A 10,670-nucleotide genomic window follows, 5' to 3' on the forward strand; every position below is an offset into this window, starting at 1 on the left:
GCAGCTCGAGGTGCAGGTCCGGTGGTGATATTGAATCCTTGGACGGGGGACCCGTTGCTGGGAGACGATTTACCTATGTATGTACCTACTGTGTAGGTACGTATGGTGCCCGCAAGCTTGGACCAGTAATATTTTGACTTTAGTGTACCTAATCCTGCCGTTGGGTTGCGACTAGCGAATTGGACATCAGCTCATGATCCGTTTGCAATGAAAAGACGAAGAAGCCAAAAGATTGTTCTTTAGCGATTTCACGATTGATGTCATTATGGATTACATGGCATATGAGTTTTTTCCTACGTAGTTTGGTCGGCAAGACCACATTACGACGACTACATGACTGGGAAAAGGGCACTGTTTCTTGCAAAGACAGCAGCACTTTTGAGACGAATGTTTGTCTTACATGCCAGTGGTGTGAGTTGATTGGTGCCTGGCCCTGAAAACAGAAAAGCAACTTTAGCGCGCCCGGCCTTAGCAAGGGTCCCTACATTAAGCAACCCGGCATCAATCGATCTGACGGCCAAGGTGGACTCCCCAGTGCCCACCCCGGATAGAGATAGGCAAGAAAATAGGGCGTCCTAGGCCGACTGGGGTTTGCAAACAGAATTCTCATTGGCAGAGGAGAGCTCATAGTCCCCGTTTTGGGCGCCTTCAGCACACGCTTGGCAGACTTCTAGAGAGTCTCTGGCAGTTCAGGCTCAGCTGAACTGCCTGATCATAGGTACTTGCAGGGACAGAAAACTCGTAAAAACCCTGCCACACAAAAATTATCGCCCACAAACAATATGGAATTGAACTCTTTTTAAGTAATTTGCCGTCTGGCCATCTCGCTCAAACAAAAAAGAAGTAAAAGTTCAAATTCTGTGACTGAATGTCTCGGATCGTACTGTTAATTAGAGTTCAACGGCAGTGTTTTGGTGACCGACGTCACCTCTGCTCCAAAACACTTTACCTAGCTGAGTTAGGCCCGGGGGTCCCGGCCAACTGGAGCTTGTCGCCCTCAGCGAGTGGCTTTAGGTGGGACATATCCCGATCGGAGCTGTCTCACAAGCGTCACCCAGCAACGCCTAGAAGTAAACAGGAGGGGCATCGTAGCATTTCAAAATTCGGTTCGGCTACAGGTCCAGGGCCACCCAGCTACCATTCTATGTACACTACGAGCCGCATCGCGATAACATCGAGCACCATTAGCACTCTGCGATCCCAGCGTCTCCTCCCCCCCTCCCTCTCCACTGCCAACGCAAATCACCAGCGCGGCAGTCCCCAATTGCCAATCTTGCAATCTTATCGCCCATTGCCTCACGATCGATCGCGGTTAATCTTTTTATAACAATTGGCACGGTTCAATCATTCTTTTTGCTCGCAACCTCGAAACAACACAGGCCACACACTATTGCGCCTAGTGTTGTTAGCTCGTTGGTCCACCCCCATCGCCGGCCAACTTCATCCAACGTTGCACGTTTAATCTTTTGCTCTTCACCGCTTGAGGCTCGTCATCCCGAAGTCGAGTTCACTTTGACCGCTCCTGGTGTTGTGACGTCTGCCGTGCCAGACTTGCTATTCCCACTTCTTCTCCAGCGCGTTTGCAGGGCCGCTATTATTATTATTACTACAATATTGACCCGCTCGTCGACGCACCGCACAACACGTCCAAACTGGCGTAGAGTACGCAACTGCACTCGAGACGCGTTGATACATCGCGCAAAGATGCCTGCGGCGCCGCCAGTTCCTATGCGGTTTCCCTGCTGGTGCAGAGCTGTATACTCGTGGGGAGGAGAGGTAAGTCTCCTTGCTGTTGTGCCGCATTCCTGCTGCAATCCTCCGATCGCTGACACTAACAATCTTGTTTTCCTACAGTCGCAGCGAGATCTTGGCTTCGTCGAGGGTGACTTAATAGAATGTCTGAACGCGGGAGACGGCTCATGGTGGACGGGAAGGCTGAGGAGAAACAAGACGGTCGGCATATTTCCCTCGAATTTTGTTGAGGTCCTACCAGAGAACTTCCGTCCGGTCAGCAGGTCAACAAGTCCTTTGACGTCTAGTAACACGCCGAGTCCGACGTCCGGCATAATGCAAAAGACCAAGTCGAAGCCCTTCCGGAAACCGTTCGAGGCATACGCAAAGGCGCCTCATTACACAACTGCCAAACAGCCCGAGATCATTCGCGACATGCCGCAACGCCAAAACTCTCACAACTCCTTCCAAGAGCCGCAGCGCCAGAACTCTCGCAACTCCTTCCAAGAGCCACCGCCGAGAACGCAACGCCTAAATTCTCACGCCTCGATCTATCAACAAACAAATCTTGTCGACGAAATGGGCCGCAGACCATCCGCGCCCGAGATGCATGGATATGGCTCAAGAGCGCCATCGCCAGCACCCTCAATGTCCAATTATGGCCAGGCCTACACACAACGAGCATACTCGCCCGCGCCGCCTATGCTGAACCAGGCATATTCGATGAGAGCTCCTTCGCCAGGACCAGGCTTGCAAATGTCATTTTTCGGAGCGCGAGCGGCATCTCCACAACCACCGCCTTCACCAATGCAACATGGGTCAAGAGCCCCGTCACCTGCTCCGTCCTTTAGCTTCACACCTTATCGTCCGGGTGCCGAACGGAACTCACCTCCACCGCCAGCTCCACCCCCGCATCGCTCTGCTCCCTTGAGCAGAGGGGGTTCCAACGCTTCATACGATGCTAGACCTCACACGCCAAGAGCTCATTCGCCGGTACCGCCTTCGCCGGGCGGCGAGGGCTTCACCCCGTCGCCCCTGAGGGAAGCCATGGATGGCGTCATGGAGCAACTTGATGCGCTTGGAATCAATCATCAAAGTGACTCGCCAGAACCGCCTCTGGACCCGTGGTCACCAGAATCCTTTGACATGGTTCACCACCGCTCTAAGCGGAAAAATCAAAGCCAGATGAGACCTCAAACCTCGATGGGTGTTGCGCTACAGGATGAAGGGTACGAAACGCGCAGTGGCGGATCGTCGACAGAAAACACCTTTCACAGCAGTAGTTATCGTGATGACCCTCATCAGCTTCCTCAACTGAGCAACTATGTAGAGAGGATGGAATCACGCCTCAAGAAAATGCATCAGCACAGTTCCAGCTTGAGTGTGCTTGAGGATCACCATGAGATGGGTCCTCCCCCGCCGCCAAAGAAGCATGGATTTGACCGACCGAAATCCGCCATGGATGAAGGGGAGAGAAGAGTGCGGAAGCAGAAGTCTTCATACGACATGGGCCGCCAAGCACTGAATCGCACGGCCACAACAAAGACCACCTCGACCGAGGCTACCAACAGCAGCAGTAATACTCAAAGCACCAATCACAGTCTTATGAGTGGCGTTTCAGCTGGTGGGATCAGTGCAACCAGCGCAGGAAGTTTGGCCCGTAAGAATCGTAATCGAGCTCAAAGCGCCCTCGGATATCGCACGGCCGAGGAAGCCCTGCTTCCAGAAGATCGCCCCACGACACCGTTCTCTGGCATATCTTACCATCCGAGTCATTCAAGTAGTCAATTTCGGTCTCAATCTCAGGCTGGCTTTCATGATGATGGAATTGCATCGATTGGTGGTCTTGTCTCGCCTAGCGCCGTCAAGCCAAAGAGGTCGAATTTTATTAAGAGAATCCTCGAAGCAACAAAGACGGGCGTTGCTAGCGGTCGTAGCACGATTGCTGGCGTGTCCACCTCGGCTTCTTCCTCTCCAGTCCGGCCTAGTGTAATGACAGCTATCTCTGGAGGTGCTAGCAGCATCAATCTTACGAGAGAAACGACAGCACGGGATATGGGAATGTCAGCTGGGGTTGATTGGGTACAGGTCCGCCGAGACGTCAACCGCTCAAACACTTTGAGCAAAAACGAGCGCAACGAGCGAAGAGATCGTTGCCAGATGTTGGACTACCCTGCCATTGATCCTGTCGAAGAACTGTATGAGAGTATTGAAGGCGATGAGGATGCAGAAGGCTTGCCAGTTCGGAATCCAACGGACTATCAGAGCCTCAACTTGAGTCAGGTCGATAAAAACTCCCGCTTCATCAAGAGTCTACCACCTATGACGACGGCTATCACACTGGCAACAACTTACGTCTGTCGTCCGTATCGAAGCGAGGTCCAACGACTTCGTGCTATTTTCATCTGGGTAGCTGAAATGATCAATTGGGAGGAAGACTTTGAAGGAGACGTCGACACAAGAAGAGTCATCATGACCAAAAGGGGATGTGCAGAAGAATATGCCGCTCTCGTTCATGAGATGTGTGAAGCCGTTGGTATTCACTCAGAAGTCGTCCGAGGCTACCTCAAAACACCTGGAGAGGTTCCCGAGACGAGCATCATGCCTCGTTCCAATCACTGGTGGAATGCTGTGCTTGTCGACGATGAATGGCGCATCATAGATTGCTGTCTTGCATCCGCATCGAACCCGCGCCGGGCACTGTATTCTAGTTCCCCCAATGTCAATGCCGATGGGTGGTGGTTCCTCGCTCGGCCAAGCGAGATTTGCTGGACGCACGTCCCCGAACACCATGCTCAACAACACATCTGCCCACCAGTGCCGCATGATGTTCTTCTCAACCTGCCTGGCGCCTGCCCACCATATTTCAAGAACAATCTGGCCATGGTTGATTATAATACATCGCTGACACGTATCGAGGACCTTGAGATGGTACACATCAAGTTCAACGTACCCGCAGATGTCGAGGTAGCCGCCGAGGTTGAAGTTCGTGCCTATTCCCGCGACAGCGATGGAGACTTTTTCGAGTCTGGTGATGTAATCAAGAAGCGCGCTCTAGCTCAAGCAGAGTGGTATAATGGAGATAAGCGATACACCATCAAGGCTCTCCTTCCGGGAGATGAGGGCTCGGGTGTTCTCAAGGTCTACGCTGGCAAACGTGGCCTGATGCACAGTATAAAGGACATCCCCCACCCCCTAGCATTTGCGCTTCCCATCATCCATACGGGCGAGAACCCTCCATATGAATTTGTTACTCGACACCCGACGCCCCATGCTCAGAGGCACGACATTTATGTTGTTCAGCCACAATGCCAAAAGCTTGCCCTGAACAATACCTTTGTCTTTGCCATTCGTCAGCATCCCTCGACGGCTGCTGGCGCGCCTTCCAGCAATCCAGGTGGTACTAGTCCTATCCCCTTCATGAGGCCTGGAAGCGCAATGAGCATGGCGAGCTCGCTCCCTAGTAATGCCAGTAGCAGTGGCTATGGCGGGGGCCCAATAAACGGAAAGAAGCCGGCCAAGCTGGCGATTCAGACGCCCGGTGGAAAAATTCTTCGCTTGATGCGCAAGGAAGAGCGCCGAGGCATGGGTGTAGGAAGCAGGAATCTCGGAGAAGAGGAGGAAGTCAGCGACGGCGGTAGCTGGGAGACGATCATAAAGTGCTCCGAACGCGGTGTCTGGCGAGGTCTAGTCCTTGCCGACCGGACTGCAAAGTGGTGCGTCTTTGCGGAATGGATCTGTGTGGGCTAAGCAAGCCTCGACTTGCTTCCCATCCAACTTCAAAAGTGCTCTATTCGCAACTACCCATCGTCCGGTCGCCAAAAGGTTCAAAAAAGGTATCAAAGTTTAATGGTTGACTGGCTGAATCGGCTGGATATCCCTCAGCATATGACGATTGCATGTCACGGCGGTGTTCGTTTTAATATTTGTGGATTTTGCGCGTTTTGCATCCTGCGATTTGTTTGACATGATTTTGGAGGGTTCATGTTCTGTTTGGAGTTGAAAGGAGCCTCGTACTGGACCACTGGTATATGGAGACACACGGCCGTGTTCCTGTTATGCATTGCACAAACGGCGTTTATATTGGCAAACGTGTAAGATAGATAAGAACAAGTAATGTTGAAGCCGATACATCATGACACCTCTTGGTGAAGTTGAACTCATTGTAAACTATTCCTGATCGATCTCGCGTGTTTGGCTCTTTCTTATCTTCCTACACTAGTATCACGAAGCAGTGCAAATACAATATATCGCATTTAGCCACGTCAACTTCTGCTTTCGCATTGGGGAGGGGATCGATGCCAGGCTGTACCGGCTACGGAATGCATTCCCGTAGCAGCTTGTTTGATGTTGAGGCAGGCCAGCATTTCGTACTACTAGATTAATAAATGTTCATGCTCCAGAATCAAGACATTGCGATAGTCCAGATGCAGAATCACTGATATGCTTGGAGCTGCATAACGTGTCTTGAGACCCTACATTAGCTGGCACGGTTAAACTGACAAGCGATCAGGTCCTATGGTCAGGTGCATGCACATGTGTGGGGTCATCGGAGCCACGGCCGCTACCCGCCATGTACCTGTGACCGCCCCATTCCAATCCCGTCCGACCATGGCTACCTGCCTACTGACCGAACTTGGCGCACATGAAAGACCTTCCCCCCAACCTCTTCTCTTCAACTCCAAGAAGGTCCTATATTAGTAGGAGCTCGGAGCGACATCTTGAGTCTCAAGCAAAGGCCGCGACCCGGAATGGAGGCGGATCCGCATGAAGGAAGCAGCCTGTTAGCGCATGCTGATAGCAGTGCCAACACCGGCCACACGACCAAGGGAAGCAATCACAATGGCAAAGGCGACGAGCACGCCCTTAAGCCTCGCCAGGCCATCAAGGCTTATCCGATGGCGATATTCTGGACTTTGGCCGTCTCAATGACCGTCATCATGGAGGGTGTATGTTTGCCCGAGCTATTCTGTGACATTCTTGCTGCCAATGTTGCTAACTCTATCGGGTGCACAGTATGACACGATACTGTAAGTTCTCAAGCCCTGTGCTGCTCAAGACGAGTCTCATGAGATAATAACATTTCTGGCAGCATCGGTAACTTTTTTGCTTATCCGACGTTTGCAGAAAAGTACGGCAACAGGATAGATAAGCATGGCCATCATCAACTATCGGCACCATGGCAAGCTGCGTTGAGCAACATGGCCGGCATCGGATCTTTCTTTGGTGTTCTTATCAACGGCCATCTTGTCCATCTTTTCGGCCAGAAACGCGTCATTATTGGTGCCCTGTGTATGCTATCCTGCTGCATTTTCTTCACCTTCTTCGCGCCCACGATTCAAGTACTCGCTGCTGGCGAGTTCCTTTGCGGTCTACCCTGGGGCGTCTTTGCGTCGTCAGCTCCTGCCTATGCGAGTGAAGTCCTGCCCTTGAGTCTGAGGGTATATCTGACAAGTTGGACCAACATGTGTTTCATCATCGGCCAGCTGATCGCCGCGGGTGTGCTGGCAACCCTAGTAACAAGGACAGATGAATGGGCCTTTCGTATTCCTTTTGCTATCCAGTGGATCTGGCCTGCTTTCTTGATACCACTGCTCTGCTTTGCACCCGAGTCGCCGTGGCATCTTGTTCGAAAAGGCGAGCACAAAAAGGCAGAGCAGTCGCTTCTGCGTCTAAGAAGGTCCGACCTTGTGGACAAAAGTGAGGTCCAAGAGACTTTGCGAACCATTATCCGCACCGACAGGCTAGAGAAGAAAATCACAGCTGGTACGAGCTACTGGGACTGTTTTCGCGGCGTTGAACGACGGAGGACTGAGATTGCGTGCATGGCGTTTGCTGGTCAGATGTTCTCTGGTCTGGCGTTCGCGTACAATTCGACATACTTCTTCCAGCAGGTCGGCTTGTCACCAAGCCAAACATACAGACTGAACATTGGAGGTACCGGAATGGCCCTTGCGGGTACTGTGGTTTCCTGGTTTACACTCATGCCATACTATGGCCGACGGAAGATCTTTCTGACTGGCATGTTCGCATTGTTCTTGATACAGTACATGATTGGAATCTTGAATTTCTGGACAGATAATGGCACAGTTGCCATGACTCAAGCCGTCATGTGTCTGGTATGGACTTTTGTGTTTCAGCTCTCCATCGGGCAGCTGGGTTGGGCTCTCCCTGCCGAGGTTGGATCCACAAGACTGAGGCAGCGCACAGTCTGCCTGGCGCGGAACACTTACTATATCGCCTTTGTCATTGCCCAGACGCTCCAACCATTTTTCATGAACCCGACGCAATGGAACATGAAGGGTTTTACTGGCTTCTTTTGGGGTACTACGGCATTTCTGACTTGGCTCTGGGCCTATTTCCGATTACCAGAAACTAAGAACAGAACATATGAGGAATTGGATTGGCTTTTTGCTAATCATACGCCGACAAGAAAGTTCGAGACGACCGTTGTTGAAATTGAGGACGATGATGATGATGAGTACGGGGGTGCGGAACCGCATGGCGGCCAAGCTGAGACTAGTGGATGAAAGCAAAGTTAGAAGTACATGTCGTTCTGTTTTTAGTATTCTCCGAGGGCGCCAGACCGTCGATAGTATCTCAGATTGTTCGGCTTGTTCATGATTGAAGATCAAAAGTTAATTGCCGAACTTCCGTTCACTTCCTTCATGAGGACATCCCATGCGCTGAGAAAGTAAAAATGATCCTTGGTATATGGGAAACTTGGTCGTATCAATCTTTAAACTTATCTTGCGTTTCTCAGAGTGTTGGGAACACCACATCGACAGCATAAGTCCACTGATGGTGTGCCGTACGGATCAGCAGAAATTCCGACTGGCCGGTGCAATGATTCCGCAAAGCCGATTAACAAGACGGTTTCGAATAATTCCGCTGTGCCGGGTGATGGGAATATTAGCTAGACATTTCGCTGGCTCTAGGGTTTCGGTCTTCGAGCTTGCATTCTCGTTTCTCTTTTTTCTTTTCTTTGGGGTTGTGTTATTGTAATATTTGTCCTGATAATCTATCCATCGACGACCGACCAGCACTTTGATTTTCACACGCTCTTCCTGTGTACCTCACATGCGTACGATCAGACAACATACGATACTCCAATTGGTCTCATGCTTTTGCCATATGTCTACAAAAAGCCCTAGCTACTTCATAGCCACAGCTGATGCGACTGTTCACTACGTTTGCCACTAAGGTACAACGATGAAGATGATATATTTCCAATCATGCCTCATCGACTACGACCCGATAAATATCACCATTTACGGAAAGACGACGACCAAAGTAAGGCCTTTTGCTAGCATATATTGATTAACGCATGATACGAATAGCTCTAAGGTTAGAGGTCTATAACTCAAGAAACGCACATCGACTCCATATGGCAGCAAATAACGGTGGTGGAAACACCTTTCCGATCCTCAGATTTTTATATCGTCTACAACCCATCAAATTGCAAGGCATGATAATCGCCTTACCGGAATTGAAATTGAGCTTTGTCAAAAAGCAGTACCCTGGTTCTATGAATGAATCCTTTGTCGGTAGTTCATCCTTGATGGATTTAAGGTCATGAAGTTGGAATGACTATACCGATGAATGAACATGGCTAGGATAACGAGCACTAATATACATATGGGCCCTCAATGAGATCGGCGAAACGTACTAGAGGCAGAGTGAGGATGGCGAGTGGGTTCTGTTGCTTTTCATAAATATATAGTACGACTGTTTTTGGATCCCAGCTAAGGCGGCTTCCTTGTATTTATGGCAAGCTGCACGTCTTCAGTTGGACAATCGAGCTGTGATATGCAATGGATCTCTCTAGGATCACAAGAAACTCGGTGTCTTTGCACAGGCAGGCAACATCGGTGATGCTACAGCTTGAGTCTTTTAGGCTCTCAAGGTTAGACTCGACGGCGCAGGATGGAAGATGAGAAATTACATCCTCGGATGATGACAATTGTAAGTTATGTAGGTGATGGGATAATGATAGCTAAAGGTGTGCACAGCCAAAGCCAGATGACAAAAGGACCGAAAATCGTGAATCGAGTCGGGCTCTCGGAGTCGGACAAGCCGGGATCATTTGCCTTGGCGCCTTGGATCCACCTCTAAATTACCGATGACCTATCTTCAGTTCTGAGGTGCTATGCGTCGAATACAGGCACTCGGTTGCTGCCAACAGGAAACTTAACGCATTGTAGAATTGAGGGGCTGACCGCATGGCTCAAGACATGGTTGCTCTCTGCACTCAAGCTGCTCAAACTTGTTGAAGTCTGTCTCTCATACTGTACCTATCTCGCTGAGTTGGATCGAAACGACGGAGGACGAAGTGAGCGGCTATAAGTTGCGCTCCATAATCAAATAGGTCACATATCATAAGAAAAGTAGACACAACTCAGTAATATCACAATACAATGAATGCATCCCTTTCCTCCAAGGCCATTTGAAGATATTCAAGAACTGATCAAACTGGGCCATAATTATGAATTATCCGAGGAATGACTGTTTGATTTTCAGCTTTTGATCTGCTTGAGTCTTAAGCAGCTCGATTCAAACGTGGCCATCATCATGCTGTCACTCCAGCTAGCCAAATAAGATGACGTAAATTAGGATATGAAATTGTCTTGAACCTGCATATTTCACAAAGTGAGCGAAGATCGTGAGAATCGGTTGTTCAGTAGTAAGTAGTCAAGAGTAAGCGAATCATAATATAGAACAAAATTAAAAATGAATCAAGGGGACTACGAGCCATGGGTTGCCTACAGCAAAAAAAGATGGGCATCCTCCCCCGCCTGGACTCGAACCAAGAACCTCCTGATCTCTACTAAACAGTCATACTGTTATATACAAGTCAGGCTCGCTACCATTGCGACACAAGGGACAGTTTTTAAACCCACTGTTTGTTAAGAGTACCCGGTTTATCGGTGCATATAGAA

The 10,670-nt window shown here is 50.0% G+C and overlaps 2 protein-coding genes across 2 annotated transcripts; both read left to right on the forward strand.

Moving 5' to 3' along the window:
• Positions 1–1,704: 1,704 nt before the first annotated feature.
• Positions 1,705–5,481, forward strand: PFICI_08072 (uncharacterized protein; the record flags this gene model as incomplete). Its single annotated transcript, XM_007836653.1, has 2 exons — positions 1,705–1,776; positions 1,855–5,481. 2 exons carry the CDS (start codon positions 1,705–1,707, stop codon positions 5,479–5,481), a joined length of 3,699 nt encoding a protein of 1,232 aa, XP_007834844.1.
• A 1,001-nt stretch (positions 5,482–6,482) lies between these two features.
• On the forward strand, positions 6,483–8,261 carry PFICI_08073 (uncharacterized protein; the record flags this gene model as incomplete). Its single annotated transcript, XM_007836654.1, has 3 exons — positions 6,483–6,680; positions 6,748–6,761; positions 6,824–8,261. The coding sequence occupies 3 exons, from the start codon at positions 6,483–6,485 to the stop codon at positions 8,259–8,261; spliced, it is 1,650 nt and encodes a 549-aa protein (XP_007834845.1).
• Between the last annotated feature and the right edge of the window lie 2,409 nt (positions 8,262–10,670).

The sequence above is a fragment of the Pestalotiopsis fici genome (genome assembly GCF_000516985.1).
Source record: "Pestalotiopsis fici W106-1 unplaced genomic scaffold PFICI_Scf_5, whole genome shotgun sequence".
NCBI lineage: Eukaryota > Fungi > Ascomycota > Sordariomycetes > Amphisphaeriales > Sporocadaceae > Pestalotiopsis > Pestalotiopsis fici.